This window comes from Natator depressus, chromosome 4 (genome assembly GCF_965152275.1).
Source record: "Natator depressus isolate rNatDep1 chromosome 4, rNatDep2.hap1, whole genome shotgun sequence".
NCBI classification, from domain to species: domain Eukaryota; kingdom Metazoa; phylum Chordata; order Testudines; family Cheloniidae; genus Natator; species Natator depressus.
In genome coordinates this window covers 13,989,768-14,012,265 of record NC_134237.1, presented here as the reverse complement: position 1 = coordinate 14,012,265, position 22,498 = coordinate 13,989,768, and the positions used below count along the sequence as shown (strand labels likewise).

The window sequence follows — 22,498 nt, the reverse complement described above, 5'->3', positions numbered from 1 at the left end:
AAGGTAAACCCCAAGGTCCCCTATAGTTTTTAACTCAACCTGCTAACTTGTGTAAAAACTACAAATGCCTTTACTTCAGGTCATATCCTAGTGAAGACAGTTAACTCGAGGTAAGAACACCTTTTTTTCCTAGGTTTCAGAGTAACAGCCGTGTTAGTCTGTATTCGCAAAAAGAAAAGGAGTACTTGTGGCACCTTAGAGACTAACCAATTTATTTGAGCATAAGCTTTTGTGAGCTACAGCTCACTTCATCGGATGCATACTGTGGAAAGTGTAGAAGATCTTTTATACACACAAAGCATGAAAAAATACCTCCCCCCACCCCCACCCTCTCCTGCTGGCAATAGCTTATCTAAAGTGATCACTCTCCTTACAATGTGAATGATAATCAAGTTGGGCCATTTCCAGCCCAAATCTAGGTTCTCTCAACCCCCCCCCCCACACACACACACACACACCCACTCAGACAGAGGGCGCAAAGAGCCTCACGCCCTTTACACATCCCATTCAGTGGCCAGCTACACAGGAGTCTTTGTGCTCAGGGAGTGCAAAGATGGCAGGGCTAGCACTGCTTTCTACACTAGCCCATGGAAAGGGGGCAGGCAGGAGTCCAACTGTGACCATATTCCCCATGGGCAGCAGGCCAGGCACAGAGAAGCAAATGCTGTAACATCTTTAAGGAGGAGCACACTGGCTGAACTCACACTAGGGTGATTTGTCTCTGTACTGTCCCCAACTCAGCTCTGTAGCTTACAGCCAGAATTTAACCTTGCTTGTATAAATTATGCAAACTGTTCAAGAAATGAACCTTGGTTTCTTAAACTGTACTATTGATTTAGATTGTGTTTTCATTTACTAGTGGGTAAGAGTGATTACTCACTATAAACAACACTGTAATTTACTTACAACAGTTGGAGGAACAACTTGAATCACTGAAAAAAGAATCACAGGCCAAAACAGAACTTCTGCTTCAACAACATCAAGAGAGGTACCTTTTCCCTATTTAATCACTAGTATAGTTCAGGTACCAACACTTCCTCACTTTTCCAGGATGAATTATTTTTTGTACCAGATGCTGGTACTGTAATAAGTGTGGGGTGCAGTAGCAGTCACTATTATTGAGGGTTTATCTGTTTCTATTCTAGCTTTGTGTTTTTAAATGCTCATAACTTCCTGACACATTTAACAATTTCCAGACAGGACCTCTGCTGAAAGGTCAATATTTTGGAAGCGTCTGAGCAAAACCATTTCCACTGGGTTGTAGTAGGAGGATTCTCTGACTTTCATGTTCTTTACCATGTCATGTTAATATTTTCCTAATATAGGCATGTTTGTTAATGACTAGAACTAAAACCATTTAAATCATTCTTGTGTGGAGAGCAGCACTATCGTTAAAGCTGGTTAGGATAAAATCAATAGCTTTCTAAAGAAAGATGGAAAATATAAGAAATGACCAGAGGTATTTTAAGTAACACTGCAAAAAATCCTTACAGTGCTTTTTGCTTTTTTCAAATCATGGCTCTTCCCCTCTCTCTGATTAAAATAAGCAACTGAGCTTGCGATTTATGTAGCCAGTGCAGATTGTTGTACACCTTGTCTAGTACATGGTAGTGCTTTAATGTAAATAACAATGTGTGGATGACATGACTTTTATTTTTCATCTTTTATTTTCCTGGTTTTTCCCCTCATCTCTTTCTTGTTTGGTTTTTTTGTTCAGAACTTTGGCCTTCCTTGGTTCAATAAATTGCAACTTCTCCAACTTTCTAATTGAATTATCTAGTTATGTCATCAAAATAAACTGTGAATTAATTTTTATGCAATTGATTACATTCATGACAAATCCCCCAAATCTTTAAACTTGTGACTACTGGGGAAATATTATTTTCTACAGTTTATGCAGTGGGAAATACCTTGTCTACAATTGTAACCATTCTTCTTCTTCTTCTTCTTCTTCTTTTTTCAAATAGGATTGAGCAACTAATCAATGAACATGAACAGGAGGTGGCAGCACTGACTGATAAAACCAACAGCGCACGCAGCCATGCAAATAGTATCCAAAGCCAGATGGAGATCATTCAGTATGTTTCTCAGTTATACTGTAGAACACATAAAAAGTAACCTTGCTTCTAGAGAGGTCTCCTTCTGCTAGCATACACTCTCTGCTAGCATGATAAGATTTCTTAGTAACTTTGCTTCAGAGTTAATCAACCACTGCAGAAATCATGGGAGGCGAAATCTAGAAAAGGTACAAAGTAGATAGAGGGGAACATAGTCTTGTGCTTAAGGCAAAGCTCTGAGAATCAGGAGACATGGGAACCGACTCTGAGGGTATGTCTACACGACCCGCTGGATCAGCGGGCAGCGATCGATCCAGCGGAGGACAATTTATCGCATCTAGTCTAGACGCAATAAATCGATCCCCGAGCGCTCTCCCGTCGACTCCTGTACTCCACCGCCACAAGAGGCGCAGGCAGAGTTGGCGGGGGAGCGGCAGCAGTCGACTCACTGTGGTGAAGACACGGCAGTGAGTAGCTCTAAGTATGTCGACTTCGGCTATGTTATTCACGTAGCTGAAGTTGCGTAATTCAGATCGATCCCTTGCCCTAATGTAGACCAGGTATCAGTCAGAAGCAAGGTAAGTCAAATGAGTCATTGGAGTTACTCTGGTGCAGGTGAGAGGAGAATCAGTCCTGGGCTCTTTTCCTGACTGACATAAATTTATTTTTGTGACTTTGAGCAAATCTCTGAGTCCTGAGTTATGAGCAGCTCCTGCAACACTGCAAAATAGTGTAGTGAAGGAGTGAACAAGAACATTCCCCACTTGCACATCTGGATGGGGAATGCTCACAATAGCATTCCCTGCACTCTCTATCACAGGGACTGCTTCTCTTCCTCCCCTCTTTGGGAAGCAGAACTAGGAAAAAGTGGGACCATGGCCCTGCTCCATCTCTATACCCACCCACAGAGCAGGAAAAGATTGCTGCGGGGAGCATTCTGCACCAGCCTTATATAAATTAAGCAGAAGTGGGACTGTGCAGAAATGACTGGAAGCCTTAACCATCAAGAGTTGGTCAGATTCTGGTCCAAAAATTCATTCCCGACAATATATTTCTTGTCATCTGTATCATAAACAAAAATGGATGAATTCTTGTTTACTGGCAGAAATAAATAGAGATGAATCTTATAGAAGATCCTGTGGAAAAGCCACACATATGGCCAATGTTGGCATTGCTGATGATTGAGTGACTGGAAAATGGCATGGTGGTTCCCTGTTGATGGTCTCTTGATGACTTGTAGGTCAGATGTGCTCAGTTTACGCGTTAAAAGATTAGTTTTCTATCTGCCAACCCTGCAAACTCAAGCTGGGGTTTGGAAGTCAAATTGGGCCATGGGTGACTTGCACATAATCACCCGTGATAAAGATTCTGAGAGCTGAATTCTGCCCAGAGTTCCACTTGTGCAGTCCTCTGGTGCAACTAAAGGCAGACTCTGGCTCCCCAATTAAAACGTGTGTTGATGATACATGAGCCAGAATTGTAAACAGAAATAAAAGCAGTAACACCTTATTTTTGTCATTAAATTAACCAAATGTGGCTGAATACAGAAGGAGCAGATCTGTTAGGTGAGAAGGTAAGACATTTTCATATTGTCACATTTCAGACTGCAAGTACACTTAATACTGTGAAGCCTAGAGATCACATCTTTAGCATAGCTGTTTACGTATCATGCTTTGGCAGCACTCACACCTTTTTTTCCCTTCCTTTCAAAATTTTTCTTAGAGAACAAACACGAAACCAGAATTCAATGTACATGCGTCAGGTCAGTCAACTGGAATCCACTGTTTCTCAGCTGCGTTCTGAATTACGGGAAGCTAAAAGGATGTATGAAGACAAGGTGTGTGTGGACTGTAGTGTTGGTAATAGCTCCAGCTGAACTTGGTACATGGGCTTTCTCCTGAAATGCACTGTATAGGTCAGAAAAAGACAATCACACTCTCATTTGAAAAGGTGTTGTTTCAGAGAAATTCAATGGCTGATCAGATAGATCACTATTCTTTTATCCATGGCACTGTTGTTCTTTCCAAACTATTGTATTATATACCACGTTTAAGCATAGGAGCTGGCTTGAAGTGGTTTCCATTATATATAGGGTTTGCAGTTTGGTTCAATGGCTCTCAGCACCCCCACTATAAAAACTGTTCCAGCACCCCTGTGTTTAAGAACAAATAACATTGTTCTCTAACAAACAAATTAGAGGAGCACACAGATCAAAATTAGTGGCAAATGATTCCATCTGGATATCAACGCAGAGGACCATAGACTTTAAATAGCAGTTGAATATGTGGATCAAAGGCATTATGTCTCCTAAAATGGTAGAGAATGTGTCAAGAAGACACAATTAGGCAAATAAAAAGAGCTTCTTGCATGAGCCATAGCACCCAGAAGTGTTCTCCAGTAACCTTCTATCTTGGGAAATCAAAGGGGAAACTAATCTGTTGTAAACAGATCAAGAGCCCTAATCGGCATCTGGAATGTTAATTTTTTATCCATTAGTTAAAGGAAACTTGATTAGGTCAAATAAAGCTGCTGTAATTGGCAGTTCAGACCAGAATGCTTTGGCCAGAGAAAGAGAGAGAGAATCATAGCCACAACCACAAGTACAAGCCGAGGCACTTTGGTCTTGAATCACCAATTACAGCAGCTTCATTTGACCCAAACAACAAGCTTCCTCACAAATCCTTTATTCTGTTTACCAGTCTCCTCTCCCATCTACTTTTCCACAGTCCCAATACTATTTCATTTGGCTGTTTCATGAACATGCCTTCTCTCAGGGGTTCTCTTAAAGGTTTTCATAGGGCGGATCATACCTCAATAGAGAGAGTGTGGTTTCAGCCACCTGTCCTTGCAGCTTCCCAATCATGAACCATTTGGAATCACATAAAACCCCTGTGGCTACTACAGCAATTGCTTGTGTAGGAAAATAGTGTTAGTATTTAAGTATTTTGAAGTGACCTGGGTGGAAAGACAGCGTTTGTCAGCACCTGCAGGTTTAAGCTGCTTTTCTTCTTCATAGCAGCAAGTTTGATAGCACACTGAAAATCCCCGACTCAGAATATGGGCAGCAAATCGTTTTCCTACACCTCTACCTTTTGGTGATCAATTACCTTAGACAAATGGAGAGAAGTTCACTCCAGCCAGTTCCACTACAGAAGTTCACTGCATCCATTCACTTTTCAGAGAATTTATTTCATGTCACCTCCCCACCACAATTCCACATCCCTTTCTGGGATCCCTCTGACAAGAAAATACAAAGACTGAAGTCAATGCCCTTCCCCAAATGGGAACGGAAGAGTTACTTCAGCAGTAATTGGGAGAGGGGTTGTATTACCATTATTTCCTCGTTCCCAAATACACGAGAGCTACGAAAACGGAACACGTACATCACAAAGTTCCTTTTCTGTGTGGTGATGACAGTAGCCTCTACGGTATAATTCTTTCTCTGAGTTCACAAGGTTGGTTTGAGACTGTACCCCTAAAGAATGCCTATTTCAATATAAATATCTCACGCTCTCTTATCAAAAATACTTGAGGCATTGCACAAGTGAAGGCCACAGAATGACAGATTTTATTTCAGGATGTGGTCCCCATCAAATATGGGTTGTAACTGTTTGATGATACCCCATATGGGTTCAGGTGTGAGGTGGTAGCTGACAATTAGAGCTGTGTAATCATTTCCCTCCCCCTCATGACTGGAGAGGTATTAATTGGCCTGGGGAAGTCCTGATAACACCGCTCCATTGGAGCTCCATTGTCAGGGAGCTATGGGAGTCCAGAATCCCAGAGTAAGTAGTGGGCCTCTGTGGAGATGATCCTTGTCTCTTCTGCATCCCCCAGCATCTACTGGTCTCTGGTGATGGGACCATGGCTCACTGGCCAGGGGAACACTCAGAGGAAACCCACAAAGAGATTTTCCCTGCATAGCAGTAGATAACTCTGAGTCACTAACCACAATATTTTGTGTGCCCTTTCTTTAGAATTTCCATTTCCTTATTCCCTTCCCTGGACCTAGGCCTTTTGGTTTCATAGATAATTCTGCTGTGATTCTGACATCTCATAATTATTATCCGAGGATAATTCCCCCTTTTCCTCAGAGGCTGACCTGAATATGGTTGCTCTCCACTCTCTGTAAAATTAGAGCTGACAACTCATGCAGTAACATTTGACTTCTGGAGTCAAATCCTGCTTATGCTACACATCATGTTAACTTTGGCAGCCTTTTCCTACTTATTAGTGGAAAGTTGCTCCCATTGTAGAGATGCTGTATGATTTGACATGGTTGTTATTTTCTGTTCAAGAAAGGCCCAGAAAGGGAATAGCAGGGATGTGGTAGGTCAAGTTTGAGGTAGCATGGAACAGATATGTTGGGCATTTGAAAGCAGGCCAAGCTGCCTTCTGTCTGGCTCCACTTACTGTTCTGTTTCACGTGCATCAAAATTCATTCTACTGTTTCCAAACAAGCACCGCAGATCTCAAACCAAACACATTTTTTGTTGGGCTTGTAAATTAATCTCTGTTATGTTCCACTGTAACAGAAATGCAGTTTGCCATGTACTTTTTAATGTAGATGATTTTAACAAATTCTGTTTGGGATAAACAGAGCAGCACACTAAACTAGAATCATAGTAATGTCGGGCTGGAAGGGACCTCAAGAGGTCATCAAGTCCAGCCCCCTGCACTGAGGCAGGACCAAGTAAACCTACACCATCTGAGAGAGACAATGTGGGTGAGGTAATATCTTTTATTGGACCAATTTCTGCTGTTGAGAGAGACAAGCTTTCAAGCTTATCCAGAACTCTTCTTGAGGTCGGAGAAATGTACTCAGAGGGTCACAGCTAAATACAAGGTAGAACAGATTGTTTAGTGTAAGTGGTTAACAGATTTCAAGGACCACTCAAGGTGAAGTGGCCGTTAACACCTTTCCAGTCATATGGTGGAAAAGGAGGGGAAAAAAGCTGGGGGTGGGATTTAATGGGTTATAGATTGTATATAAGCCATAAATCCAGTGTCACTAATCAGTCCTTGGTTTTTAGCATCCAGCAAAGATACAAATTTAAGCTCCCAGACTCATCTTTTGAAGATATTGTACAGGTTTCCTTTGAGGATGAGAACTGAGAGGTCAGATATGGAGTGATCGCTCTGTGAAAAGTGTTCACCCGTAGGTGAAATGGATGATGTTTTTGTCTTTTATAATTTTTCTGCATGAGTTCATTCGAGAGCACAGTAATTGTCTCGCTTCACCCACATAGCGGTGATCAGGCCGTTTAGTGCACTGGATGAGGTACACCATATGTTGTGACAGGCATGGGTAGGACCCATGGATCTTGAAAAGTGTGTGTGTCGGGGGGGTGTTGATCATTGTAGCTGTGGAGGTACGTCTACAGGTTTTGCCTCTGTTGTTCTGGCAGGGTCTGGTGCCACTTTGAGTTAGTGAGTCCCGGTCTGTGGGGAGTTTGCTTCTGATGATGAGCTTAGAGAAGTTGAGAAGTTGTTTGAAGGCCAGAAAAAAGGGTTTAGGAAAGATTTATTTCAGGATGTGGTCCCCATCAAATATAGGTTGTAATTGTTTTATGATACCCAATATGAGTTCCAGTGTTGGGTAGTAGGCGACAACTAGGGGTGTGCAATCATATTTCCCACCCACCCACGACTGGGGAGGTGTTTATGGGCCGTTTCCACTTGAATGGTCCCTTGAAATATGTGTTACCGACTTATGCTAAACAATCTGTTCCACCTTGCATTTAGCTGTGACACTGAGTACATCTCCCAGACCTGAAAAAGAGCTCTGTGTCAGCTCCAAAGCTTGTCTCCCAGACCAATAGAATTTGGTCCAATAAGAGATATTACCTCATCCACCTTGTCTCTCTAATAGCCTAGGACCAACACAACCTCAGTTCTAGACCATCCCTGACAGATGTTTGTCTGGAAGATGCCACACCTATATCTATGACTGCAGAACACAATCTTTGGGCATTTTTCCCTTTTGGAATTAACAACAAAAATAGAAACCCAGAATTTTATGTGCAATACTTCTCCGAATGTTACTAACTGCAGCAAACATCACTTTCAGATACCTACGAAATGGACTGCTCTTTAGTCCATACGTATCCATGTTGACTTCCACATATACTGTATAAGTAACACAGAGTTTTCAGTGAGAGACAAGTTGAAAATTGGAGAGCATCTGATCTCAGGCTTGGCTGTAGAGTTATTCCTGTGGATGAGAAGGGGCGTATTACGTGTGGTATCAAAATAAAGCTTTTACAACTATGTATATTCAAACACTGCTCTTGAGCCTCTCTGGTAGGAAAATACCTTAGTAAACTGAAAAGTAGCTGAAATTTTCAAACTTGAGTTCTGAAAAGTGGCTGATTCCCCAATTAAGTTACTGTGAGATGCCAGTACGGAGTACCTTTAGGACTTGTGAAAAATCAGGCCACTTATTTCAGTTCCAGAATATTAATTTAAGTATCTAAGGATAAGCACCCACCCACATTTGAAAATTTTAGCCTTTTTATCATCTGATTGTGAGCTAGTCCCCAACCTTGTTTAACAATCTTTTCTATAGGTCTCCTACACTGTCTCTAAGTATGTCACATTAGAGGAGAGGTACCCAAAGTGTGGAGCCATGCCCTAAGGGGATGCAGAGGAATGTCTGGCAGGGCACAGCAAGTGGGGTTGCCAACCCTCCAGGATTGGCCTGGAGTCTCCAGAAATTAAAGCTTATGTCATGTGATGAAATCTCCAGGAATACATGCAATCAAAATTGGCAACCCTAGAAGCGGGGACTAGGCCAGCCCCTCGGGAGTGGAGAGGGAGCACCACCCTGTCCCTCCCTGCCCCCAGCTCTGCTCTGGTCCCGCTGCCAGCCACGTCTCTGACTCCCAACCCTGCACCTGGCCCTGTCACCAGTCTCGGCGTGGATCAAGTCCTGGCCCTGTACCAGCCCCTAGCCTTGGCTGCTGGTCTTGGCTCCATTCCCAGCCCTGGGCCAAGGCTGGGGGCAAGGCTGGGAATGGAGCCACACCTGGCTGCTGGCCCCCACTGCAGCCCAGCTGTGGCTCTGCCCCCAGCCTTGGCTCCTGGCATCAGCCCTACTCCCAGCCCCAGGCCCACCTCCAACCGCAGCCCCAGCCTTGGCCCTTTTACCCCTGTCTGCGTCCCTCCCCCCTGAGATGCAGCCTCATTCCGGAGGGATGTGTGGACAGGAATTAGTGGGGGCATGACCCTCAAGAGTTTGGAGACTGCTGCATTAGAGAAAGTTTACCACCTCCAGGTGGAGCTAACCCATTTGTTTGCACACAGATTTGATAATGTATTTATGATGAAGGAATGAAGCTCCCTGCTGTGTTGTAGGTATTATTGGCTTTATATCAGCTATTGCTACAGACACGCAAAACCTTACACTCAGGCCATGGCTTGTCTGAAGGATTTCACTTCATCTTTAAGAACAAAGTGAATATGACCAGACACAAGCATTTTTAGAGGAAATTGGGTAGTATAGGGTAAGCTATTATTTTTGTACTACTCCATCTGGACATTGTTCCCACGCTGTGTTTGGCAAGGGACTCTCCATACTCTGCCAAATCCTGGCTCAGATTTTCCTCGGGAGATCTATGCACGAAGGGCTTTCTCCATGAACAGATCTGTTCCACATGGAAGCGAGGGGGCTAGCCCCATTGGTAGTACCTTCCCACACCTCTGGAGCCTACAGAAGGCTCTCCCCTGGATTGGGTTCTCACAGGAGGTAGGGAGTGGGTGAGAGTGTGTGGACCATCATTTCCTTCCCCCCCACCACAGATATTATGTGCAATAAGTAATATGTCCTTTCCCATGGAGCCCCACCACAGGGGGGCTTTAGGAATGGCCCTGTGGGCAACTGCAGACAGATAAGGGCCTGGGAATGGTCCTTTAGTGTTGTACTTCTAGCAAGCACAGCAGTTACCAGGGGCCGCACAGCCAACCCTCACCTTCTCTCTATGCCGAGAGCACCGTAGGCCTTAGAATCAGAATTGTAGCTCAGTGACAGGGAGGGCAAATCCTGCCTCTACCAGGCTTTGGGATAAGACTTGTCAAGGAGATCCTTATGGATCTGTCCTGTACTCTCCTGTTGGATAACAGCAGCATCATTGGCATGATGTTCCCACTCTCCCCTGGTCTAAAAGGCAGGAGTTTTGGGGTTACTCCTGAATAAACTGGTATTAATAATCAGAACATGTGCTATTCCCCTGTAATTATAACTGCATTATAGAGAGATCAGTTTCATTGGCATAGGACAGAACCAGTAAAGGTTGGTTGGCTGTTTTTTAAAGACTGCAAAAAGGTAATTTCAAGATCTTAGTAGGGCCAAGAAAGATTTTAAAATTTAAGTGTAGTTCTTTGAAAAGTGTTGTAATAGCATTGTGGGTGGTACTATGTTTATGTTGATTTATCAAATTGCCAACCCTGCAATCTCAACTTGGAATCTGCAAGTCAAACTGTGTTTTTTCCTAGCTCAGACTTCACCCACATAAAGATTCTGCATTTAGACTGTAGTTAACAATTCTCTTGATGAGGTCTGAGTGGGAATAGAAGCCAGCTCATTCTCCCCTAGGTGTGTTGTCTCTCCAGGACTAACAAGAAAAATAGTAAAAACTCATTTTAAATCACTAAAGCAAGCAGATCTCTCTGAATACACATAGGGAGCAGATCTTCAGAGTACAGCAGCACCTTTTGTACATAGTCACTTTTCAGAGTAGAACTGCCCCATAAGATAATTATCCCCAGCTGTTGCAGTCTTTTTATTTGCATGCATACTTTAGATAGAAGATCTCGAAAAGCAATTGCACCTGGCTCATTCTGAGATGGCAGAGGCTCAAACTGAACGGGATCAATACAGTCAAGAATCTGGAAATCTGGATGATCAGCTTCAGCAGCTGCTGGTAGGAATTTGAGATTAATAAAACTATTAAAGAACAATTTATAGGGGAGTTCTATTTTAGTAATCAGTTTGTCTCATAATCAATTGAATACATGAATTTAATCTTACCTTCTAAGAGCTTTTGTTTTTATTGTTCCTGTTGTGTTGGCACCTTGCCTATTATGAAAAGCTGGCAGCCTCTTTATAATTAAGATTGAGACTTATTATAAATCTTGCTGCCCCAGAAATCCTCAAAAAGGTCCACAAAGAGCACACTCAATGCAGGTATACCCCTTGTAGCTAGGCATGGCAGGCATGAAGGAGAGCCTGCTAACACCAACTGCTGCCTGGAAGAGGTCTGCCTGTTCTTGTGACCTTAGCCCCCTGGTCAGGTCATATTTAGTCCCACCCCTTCTAGGGTAGCAAGAAATCTTACAAATAATAGTTCTAGTCCTTACTTTGGCCCTCAACTCTGGTCCCTATGGTCCCTACAGCCTTCATTCAGGGATTCAGCCATAACCCCTTCCTAGAGGTTTCACACAATCTTCCACAGTGAAGGACAGGGGAACCCAGACCCCTTCTTTACACTGGGCCCCTAGAGCCAGCAGCTAACCTCTGCTCCATTAGACTCCTTGCTGCTGTCTCTCTGAACATCTTCCTTCCATGGCCTTTTTCCAGGCCTTCTTTCCACAAATTTTCTAGTTTCACCCTTCTTTTAGTGGCCAGGGCTCTTCCCTCAGTCCCCCAACAAAATCCCAAACTAGAAGTACAAACTTCTGCCCTCCTCAGGTTCTCATTTAATCTCTCGGGTTTTCCCTGCTCTGTTCCTCAATTGACCATCTACCAGGATGCTTGCTCTTTCTAGAGGTTCCAGTTCTGCCTTTTTAATCAGCTTACTCCACCTCAGTACTTGCTCCATGTCTCTCCTAGACTCTTACTAGCCTCCTCTATTCAGGAGAGGATCCCAGGGAGCTTTCTCCTTGACACTGCCAGTCTCTCCCCTTACTATTACTAAGAGAGGCATTGCCAAACTCTTTCTCCTCACAATCATCCTCTAGGCTGGGCTTCCTCTCTTCATACTAACAACCCAGCCCCACCCCAGCTGGGATTCATCTTTAATTGGGCCTGGCCCACCCTTCAGGTGCAACCAGGTGCCTTAATTGAGCTCTCCACTCCAGTTAATTCTTTCATTACTTGTGGGGCACATACCTCATCACAGGTTCATTTCCGTTAGAAACCCAGGAAATTCAGAGCTAAGGTTAACATGAAAAGAAATGCAAACATCTGAAACTGAAAATCAGAGTTAAGGCTCCCTAAAATAAGAAGAGCTGGCGTACTGGGTCAGACCAAAGGTCCAGCTAGTCCAGTATCCTGTCTTCTGACAGTGGCCAATGCCAGGTGCTTCAGAAGGAATGAACAGAACAGGTAATCATTGAGTGATCCATCCTCTATGGCCCGTTCCCATCCTTAACTCTGACTTCATAGCTAAGCTAGGTTAGCATCCCATCTTCCCTTCTTTTTTCCTTTCATATCTACTTTGTAAGATTTTTTTTTTGATCCAGGACTTTTCTAACTGCTCTAAATAGTCCCTAGCCATAGACTGAAAACATCTTAAATTAAAAAAACAAAATAAAAGCAAAACTGTACCTGTACAGCTTGCACAGATAGTAGCAAAATTGTGCATCACAGATCATTGGTTTCATACATACACCCTATTTCCAATGCTAAGTGTAATAGCTTATCATCACACTTATCTTTTGCTCTGTGTATGAGTTCTGTAATTTCATGATTGGGTTTTGGGAGATTAGTATAACAACTCTCTGTCTAGTGTCACTTGTACAATAGGTGACACATGAAATCTGAAGAAGAGTTTTGCATGATTGCATTCTGGTATACTGTTTAAAACAAACAGAAGGTGTTTTTTCACACAATGCACAGTTAGTCTGTGGAACTATTTGCCAGAGGATATTGTGAAGGCCAAGACTATGACAGCATTCAAAAAAGAACTAGATAAGTTCATGGAGTGTAGGTCCATCAATGGCTATTAGCCAGGTTTGGCAAGGATGGTGTCCCAGTCTCTGTTTCCCAGAAGCTGGGAATGGGTGATGGGGGATGGATCCCTTGATGATTACCTGTTCTGTTCATTCCCTCTGGGGCACCTGGCATTGGCCACTGTCAGAAGACAGGATACTGGGCTGGATGGACCTTTGGTCTGACCCACTATGGCTGTTCTTCTTTATAGCTGTAGCGAAGGCTAGAGTCAGGACAGTCACTATACAATTAAGCGTAAAGCATCTTAGTTTTATGGTCACTGATTAAATGAAACTGTAATAGATGAATAAGGTAGTCTCAGTTTCTAATATTCTCCAAGGCATTGGGGGGAAAAGTTAAATTTGTTTCAGTGCCTTTACTGTGTATGTTCATTCTTTCATTCTCGGAGCCTCTCGTTTCGTTCCCCTTTTCTTTGGCTTTACTCAGTATTCTGCATGCTGCCTCCACTTCCCAAATTTCAGCCTCTTCGTGTTCTACTGAGAATTCTGCTACCCCCTTTTTTAAATTAACATGTTCCAAATTGCCTAGCCATTCGGGATTGTGGCATCAGTTTTTGAAACTTTGCATTTGTTTCTGAGCTAAAAATGATTGAAACAACGTACAACAAATTGCTGTCTGCAAACAGAGTAAATCAAGCCATGAAATTACAGGTTTCATTATTGTTAAAGGTGGATGATTTCCTTCCTTGGCATGCACTGTAGTATTTGTATTTGGTTCACTTTTAATTTTGATACAATGCTGCATTTTTAATTTTGCTGATTTTTTTGGCTAGGGTATGTTGGCAAAGAAATGGCATCAAAGGCTTCAAGTCTTGAAATGTTAAATAAGATAGTGATAGCAGTAGTACTTAGAAGAGGGTTAGTTTAAAGCTATTGCTGTGTTGAAGGATGGTGCCTCAGAAGCATCAAACTAGCTGTTCACCAGAAACCCTGGCTTTTATTAGTGGTAAAGATATAGTAAGAATGATTTAACTTTATAATTGATTGTTGCTAATATTAAGGAAAACAAAAGACAGGATGGCTTTATGATTTAAAGAGGGAAATGGCTGCTGTAATTTCTTGTAGGCTGATCTACATAAAAAAGAGATGGAACTGAGTCTGGAAAAGGAGCAGAACAAGCGGCTTTGGGATCGGGACACTGGCAACAGCATCACCATTGACCACCTACGGAGAGAACTGGACAACAAGAACATGGAATTGCAGCGCATGGAGAACATAGTGAAGACAATGAAGACCGAGTGTCAGGGACAAATGGAACGTCAGGTCAGGAAGGAACTGCTGAGTGGTGTTATTACCATTGAGAGGTTTCCCATGCCCATACACTAGGTATATACTAAAAATAGCACTGTTTTTGTTATCTTAGTTGGAACATGAGCAGCATCTATACATAAGGTGCCAGAGGTTTTCATTCTAATGCCCCGGTTTTGATCACTCATAACTTTCGGAACTTTCATCTGTCAGTCAGAAATTTTCAGTCCTAGTCTCTGGCCTAAGGTGGTTTTATACCAAAACAGCCAGAATTTGAAATTTGGCACATTAACACACTTGATGGAGAAGTGACTTTGAGTGTCTGGTGAAACTTGGTTTGGTTTTGGCCAAGTTACAGAATCATAGAATCATAGACTTTAAGGTCAGAAGGGACCATTATGATCATCTAGTCTGACCTCCTGCACAACGCAGGCCACAGAATCTCACCCACCAACTACTGTAACAAACCCCTAACTTATGTCTGAGCTACTGATGTCCTCAAATCGTGGTTTAAAGACTTCAAGGTGCAGAGAGTCTTCCAGCAAGTGACCCATGCCCCACGCTGCAGAGGAAGGCGAAAAACCCCCAGGGCCTCTGCCAATCTGCCCCAGAGGAAAATTCCTCCCCAACCCCAAATATGGTGATCAGCTAAACCCTGACCATGTGGGAAAGACTCACCAGCCAGACACCCAGGAAAGAATTCTCTGTAGTAACTCAGATCCCACCCCATCTAACATCCCATCACAGGCCATTGGGCATATCTACCACTAATGGTCGAAGATCAATTAATTGCCAAAATTAGGCTATCCCATCATATCATCCCTTCCATAAACTTATCAAGCTTAGTCTTGAAGCTAGATATGTCTTTTGCCCCTACTGCTTCCCTTGGAAGGCTGTTCCAGAACTTCACTCCTCTGATGGTTAGAAACCTTCGTCTAATTTAAAGTCTAAACTTCCTGATGGCCAATTTATATCCATTTGTTCTTGTGTCCACATTGGTACTGATCTTAAATAATTCTTCTCCTCCGTGGTATTTATCCCTCTGATATATTTATAGATAGCAATCATATCTCCCCTCAGCCTTCTTTTGGTTAGGCTAAACAAGCCAAGCTCTTTGAGTGTCCTTTCATAAGACAGGTTTTCTATTCCTTGGATCATCCTAGTAGCCCTTCTCTGTACCTGTTCCAGTTTGAATTCATCCTTCTTAAACATGGGAGACCAGAACTGCACACAATATTCCAGATGAGGTCTCACCAGCGCCTTGTATAACGGTACTAACACCTCCTTATCTCTACTGGAAATACCTTGCCTGATATATCCCAAGATCGCATTAGCTTTTTTCACGGCCATATTACATTGGCGGCTCATAGCTCCGGTCACCTGTGATCAACCAATACTCCGAGGTCCTTCTCCTCCTCTGTTACTTCCAAGTGATGTTTCCCCAGTTTATAACAGAAATTCTTGTTATTAATCCCTAAATACATAACCTTGCACTTTTCACTATTAAATTTCATCCTATTACTATTACTCCAGTTTACAAGGTCATCCAGATCTTCCTGTATGATATCCTGGTCCTTCTATGTATTGGCAATACCTCCCAGCTTGGTATCATCTGCAAATTTTATTAGCACATTCTCATTTAGAAATATCAGTTATAAGCCTCCAGAAATCACATTTTGTGCATGTACAGTAAATGTAATGTGCACAGGACCAATAGCAGCACCCTATGAAGCTCTTGTGGACTGTTCTGATATATTGAGTGATTTAGACCTGTCTCCTCTAAATAGTTTACAGACAGTTAATTTGTTTATTCTATTTTTCACATCAGTCCTACTTATTTTTTTTTCTATATTTCACCCTGTGTTTCTTTTATCAAGGAAGGAAGAAAAGCAGAAGAATCATGAAATCCACTAGGGTCCTTGTCATGCAAACCTAATTTACCAATGAAGCTCTTAGATACTATTATGATGGATGCTATAGAAAATCCATAGATAGGTAGATAGAAAATATGGTTGTCAAAGCTGACCATTTTATTGTTACCATTCAGATGGCTGCAATTAAGGAAAAGAATGAAAGCATTGAAAGAGTCTCCTCCTTGACTGCCCAGCTAGAATCAACCAAAGAGATGCTCCGTAAAGTAGTTGAAGATCTGACAGCCAAAAAGATAAATCTGGAGGCTTCTGAGAGAACAGTGTCTGACTTGACAGCCTGCCTGCAAGAGAAGGAGAGAGCCATTGAAATTACCAACGAGGAAATCAAGAAGCTCAGGTCACGGGTAGATAGTAAGTTGCAGGAGCTCCAGCACTTAAAGAATGAAGGGGACTACTTACAAAATGTGCAGTCAGAGCGTGAGACACTGAAACTGCAGGTGATGGAAAAGGAAAGAGTTATTGAGATCTTCCAAAAGCAAATTGATACCATGACCCAGATTGTGGGCCAGCATGGCCGAACTGCTGGTGCAATGGAGGTGGAGAAATCTCAGCTTGTGAAAGAAATCAGTGACCGGAAACTGGAAGTACAAGAACTTAAGGTCTGTACATTTCACCATGTTTACGTCTCTGCAAGATAGTATGTTCTTTCTATTTTAAAATCCATATGTCGATATGTTACACTGTGTGTTTTCAAGCAGGTCAGAAAATGGGCCTAGGAATCTATAAACATTTAGAAGACCTATCATGGCTGGGAAGATTATCATTATGATATCGTTATTATTTTGATCAGTTTGTATGAAAAAATAAATATTTCTAGGTCTGAAGTTAACACATTATGGGTGAAATCCTGGCCCCGCTGAAGTCAATGGGAGTTTTGCCATTGAGTTCAGCGGGGCCAGGATTTCACTCTGTGGCCATGAGTCAGAGTAGTAACTAAACTGGACTAAATATTCAAAAATGTGCACCTGAGTTGCACACGTAAAAGCATACTTTTGCATATACCAAAGGGATAATTGCCTGAACAAATGCAAATTTAACAATGTGTGCAATTACCCAATTATGCACAACCAAATGTATGTCTGTGTGAATAGCTTAGCCTCTTATTTTTATAATCTATAGGCCAATTCATCTGCTCCATCATTTTACCAAAGAACAAACAAGGACTAGAAGAAGGTGGCAAAAGAGTGTTCTTCATCACAAAATTACCACTGTGGATCCCCACTGTCAGAATAGTGCTCCAGCCATTGTGTGTCCCACTCTAAGGCAGTTGAGCAGTAGGTGGTGGTGTGAACGCATTGATCTGCAGATCTAAACATTTTAAATTGTGGTTATAAAAAGCCAGCCTACCATTTTCAGCTTCTTTTCTAATGGTGATAGAAGTCATAGAACCATTGCTTCATTGCTCTCGATTACACAGTGAATTAGTTTTAGAATAACAGTGGATGTTAGTATAATAATTAGCCATTATAATTGATGTTAATTGTTACTATAACAACAGTAGTGTTAGATCCAGAACTAGTTTGTTCTTTCATAGGCAGATTCAGAGAAATGTTTAGGCTTCAAAGGTTGATGACAAGGAGAAGTGCATGACAGACCAACCTGTGAGGCACCCCTTACCATACAGGCTTCACCACCCCCACCACCTCAGGCAAGAGGCGAGTGGGAGAAGTAGACAAACGTTTAGGAAGAAATTTTGTCCACTCAGCACTCAATCTTGAAGGCCTTGGAGATGTCAGATCTGAAGGTGTCAGACCACACCTTCAACAAAACAGAAAGAATCGTATTGTTACTGAGTAGTAGTAATTATGAGTGTTCAGTTACAGAAGGAGAAGCACTCTCAACCTTTGTGGCACTCTTCATTGAGACTGATTAAACATTCCTCATCTAGAGCATACCCTTTAGACCAGACATCTTCTTTAAAGAAGAGGCATTCTAAGCTAGCCATATCCACGTGCTGATAAGACTCCTTAGAAAAGGAAAGGTTGGTTCTTAGAGCTTACTCAATTCCCAGGGGTTCAGATTTGTTGGTTCATATAGAAATAATTTGATCAGTTCAGCACTGGAGGAACATTTGAGCCCTCTCCATTGATCTCCATTGGTTCTGGTCTGATGTCAGTTCAGCACCCAGAGTTTTGTGTGCAGGCTAAGGAGTTTTGCAGTGCATCATCAGATCCAGAGTTGACTCCCTGGTTCTATTACAAGCATGTTTCTAAGTTTCTTGGGCTGAATCCACTAGAGACTTTGCAAGTGCTGTATCTGGCCCTAAACTTAGCAGGGCTCTCACTTCAGAGACTTATATACGGAAGTCTCCCACCTCATGTATAGCAGCCTTCAAAGCCGAAGGACCTTATTACTAAAATATTCTGATCTACCTCTTCATCAGCTCCGTCTTCTCTCAGTGCTGGTTTAGTATGAAGCCATCCTTGCCTCCTTGTACTTTTGCTGTTGTGTGATGTGTATGGGGTGCCACAGCTGGGCTATGGCCCCTACAACCTTTGGAGCATGTGACTTTTCTGGTTTCAAGTACCATTTTACCCTGGATCTTCTCATGGTCACCTCATGTAGATGGTATACTGAGCACCTTCCCAAAGGCTCAACCTAGTTTCCATCAACTTGGTAAGAAATCATTTCAAATCCCAGTTCATTCACAGGTGAACAGGTACAAATCAGTCTTTTTAAAAATCTTGTGAGTAACTATAGGAATCAAAACACAAAACATCTGTGAGTTAGAGATCTTATAAACTGATTTAGCCACTGATAGTCTTAAGACCAAAGCACCTTTTGTTAAAAACAGTAATCACTTGGGTTAGGAGAGAGAGATATATAGGCAGAAATAATCTGTTTATGCATTTATCCCCCCATTTTTAAGAATGTGTCTTTTCCATTCTAGTTTTCATCTTTGCACCAAGTTATTTCATGACAAAAATCAGATTTCAAATAATCCTGTTGTGTATATGTCTTAATTGTTAATTAATAGATTTATTATAATTTATTTATTTACATAAATAGATTGTGATGGACAAGAAAGAAGACAGAATCCGTGAAATGGAGGCCAGATTGAGTGAGCTGGAGCTGGAAAAAGTTAAACTGATAAATACCTGCACTGAGAGACTCCGTGCAGTAAAGGATATGAAACTGGAAAGAGACCAACTAATGAATGAGCTGAAAGCCAGTCGCACTGAGCTCGCCGGCCTCGCAGGTAGGGAGCCTCAGATCAGATATCTGCTAAATCAGGCAGATGTTAAAAATAGAAGAGCTGCCTGCTCAATCCAAATATGGCTACTAGTAAAGTCAAGTAAGAGGTTTCCAGATAGAGTACACTGATGGTCAGACTGCCTCAGAGCGATAATTCATTATTTGGATCTCTAGTATACAGTGAAGATGGTGTAATCTAGAGGCATAACTCCCAGGGCCTTGTGCAAAAATACTTAGCACAGCCTGACCTTCGGTGGGGCCCAGAATAAAAACCCTAGTAGGTCACAGAATATAAACTTCACCAAGAGCCCTCCTTCTTCCCCAGGTATTATACAGGGAAGCTAGATAGTGCAATGTTCCATAATTTAAATAAACTGATCTGGCAAATCCTATTAACTGTTTATTATCAAACTGTAGTGAAATATGTTTTAATTTGTTTTGTCATGGGCATTCTGTAAAATCTTGTATCTTAACCTATCAGAAAGAGGACATTAGCAAATGCATTCCTTAAATACTGTACATGAAAGAAGATCAAGATGCCAGGGACATAGAGTATGTGATATTGGCAGAAAGCATCTGAGCCCTATCACTGCCAATAATAGCCTGCTCAGAAACTCATAAGTACGAGGTGAGGTTGTACAAGTGTATTTCCTTTCACCACAGTCACCAGAACTCAAGGAAGTCACCCGTTAAGGCAACCAGACCAACCACAATTCACATGCTGTACTATGCAGACATTATACCAGCCACACGCATTCACAGATTCCCCCATTCATTTTCAGCATAGACACACCCACAATACTGATGCCCAGCTCCCCACAGTCATGCTCCAATGCACAACCTTAACTCTGACCTCAGCAAGATTAGTAGATGATAACCATATACATACTTTTACTTGGAAAGTCTGTCCTCAGATTTTGTGAAAGGTAATAACAGTTAAAGTGTGTGAGGGCATGGGGGGGTGGGGTCTGAAATGGAGGGTCCAGAGCTGGAGGGGGCACACTGTTTGGGAGCCAGAGCTGTGCTGGTAGGGAGAGGGAGTTGTGTAGGGAACATAGCATTGTGCAGGACGATTGGGGGAATTTGAGGTGGTCAGAGCTGTCTGAGGGATGCATTTGAGTTGGAGCTGTGCCAAAGAGATTTCAAGGTGGGATTGTGTGGCGAGGGGGTGCTTATAGCTTTGTCAGGACATAGAGCAGGTTGGAGTTCTGAAAAAGAGCCTGAGAGAAGGGCACAGGTCAAATATTTTATCTCACTAGTAGCTATGCCACACCAGGTAGCAATGGGCAGTCTGATCCCTGAACAGTGCACAATTAAGAAGTGTAGCTTTACTGTCACGTTGTAGAATGGTAGCTTTAGAGAACAGTTAGGAAATGCATCTCATTTTGTTCCTGGGAAACACTGCCTTTTGATGACATCGTAGCAATGCAATGGAATATGACGTGTTTTAATTTGTTAGCAATTTTTTTCTATGTTAGTTACATAAATATAATATTCCTTTTAAGGGATTAAACAGTACATCTGTATAACCTTTTAGTAACAGGTGGATGATTTTATGAATCACTTTACACTTTCATTCAATTCAATGTGCTTACATTGAACAGAGGAATATGAAAATTTAAAGAGGGATTATCGAGGCAAAAGTGAAGAGATGGAAGGTATCACAAGCAAACTCAGAATGCAATTGAAATCTGCCCAAGCTGAACTGGAACAAACCAGAGCCACTTTAAAGACTATGGAAGGTTCCGACGGCCATGGTAACTTTGGAAGTTGGTTTTTTTACGTCATATTTGTTTGTCTTTTTAAAAAGTGGAATTTGTAAATATATTTATTCCTTCAGTAGATGTTATTATGGTAATTCAAATATTTTATAAAAGGAATAAAAAAACAGTGACATATGCAGACACCTTGTTGTTTTATGGTTTACTAGGAATCAGATTAAGCCAGGAAATTTGGAATTGAATTTCCTCAGAGTATGAGTGGTTTATATTAAATTTTCCAGGTTAGGTTCTTCTGTTTATACTGATATCAGAGTCACCACCTAGGCAAAACTCCCATTGGGTCTAATGGGAAGTTTGCTCACATAAGGACTGCAGGATCCCAACCCTCAGTGTGTTTTTAGTGTATTATTGACAATTGATTTCCAAATAAGAACACAGAAAGCATCATGCCTGATCCATTTTGTTCATAAAGGACTAATCAGTTGGGAACCTTGTCTTTTACAGCTATGAAAGTTGCAATGGGAATGCAGAAGCAAATCACAGCCAAGAGAGGACAGATAGATGCATTGCAGAGCAAGATTAAATTCTTGGAGGAGGCAATGACAAATGCAACTAAGGTCACAAGAGCTCCAAGTAAAAGTATTTAACTATATTTAGATAAATAGTTCCAAGTAGAGATTCAGGGACAAATTCAGGGTTAGTCCAAGAGAGACCAAAGGGAGTATTAGCTAGCATAACTTACACCTTCATCTGGCTTCCTCCAGTTGAATGTTACATCAATTAGTCTCTCTCCTGACTTAAATTCCCTCAGACTTAGGGCCTAATTTTCATATACACTTAGGGCATGGCTACACTGGTAACTTCAAAGTGCTGTTGCGGGAGCACTTTTGCGGCAGCACTTTGAAGTGCAAGTGTGGTCGCCCGCGAGCGCTGGGAGAGAGTTCTCCCAGTGCTCCTGGTAATCCACCTCCACGAGGGGATTAGCTCCAAGCTCTCCAAGCGCTGTTTACACTAACGCTTTAAAGTGCTCTGACTTGCTGCGCTCAGGGAGGTGATTTTTCACACCCCTGAGCCAGCAAGTTATAGCACTACAAAATGTAAGTGTAACCAAGCCCTAAGTCACTTTACACTGCTCTAGTGATGTAAAGGAGCCCTAAACTGGGTGTAAATATAATTTACTGCCAGATCAGATGAAAGTGACCTTAGTGTAAATGAGAATCAGGCCCTTAATTACTTACAAACTCATTTAGACTCACGCCCTCTTACCAACCAACTCCCCTTTCTTGCACATCCTTCTGAATCTGGCCCTCAGTGCTTATCCTCAGTTTTACTTCTCAGTTTTGTTTGCTGCTGGATTTGAGATACTATTTCCTAACTGAAAAATCCATCCAGAGGT

The 22,498-nt window shown here is 42.1% G+C and overlaps 1 protein-coding gene across 1 annotated transcript in view; it reads left to right on the top strand.

The window, feature by feature from the left end:
• CCDC158 (coiled-coil domain containing 158) overlaps window positions 1-22,498 on the top strand; it is a 61,308-nt gene that overhangs the window by 8,777 nt on the left and 30,033 nt on the right. The window contains exons 7-15 of the mRNA XM_074949941.1: window positions 912-988; window positions 1,968-2,078; window positions 3,780-3,894; window positions 10,859-10,978; window positions 14,073-14,270; window positions 16,303-16,785; window positions 19,196-19,385; window positions 20,986-21,138; window positions 21,607-21,719. Coding sequence (XP_074806042.1) covers window positions 912-988; window positions 1,968-2,078; window positions 3,780-3,894; window positions 10,859-10,978; window positions 14,073-14,270; window positions 16,303-16,785; window positions 19,196-19,385; window positions 20,986-21,138; window positions 21,607-21,719 — 1,560 coding nt within the window. The remainder of the gene's footprint in view (window positions 1-911; window positions 989-1,967; window positions 2,079-3,779; window positions 3,895-10,858; window positions 10,979-14,072; window positions 14,271-16,302; window positions 16,786-19,195; window positions 19,386-20,985; window positions 21,139-21,606; window positions 21,720-22,498) is intronic.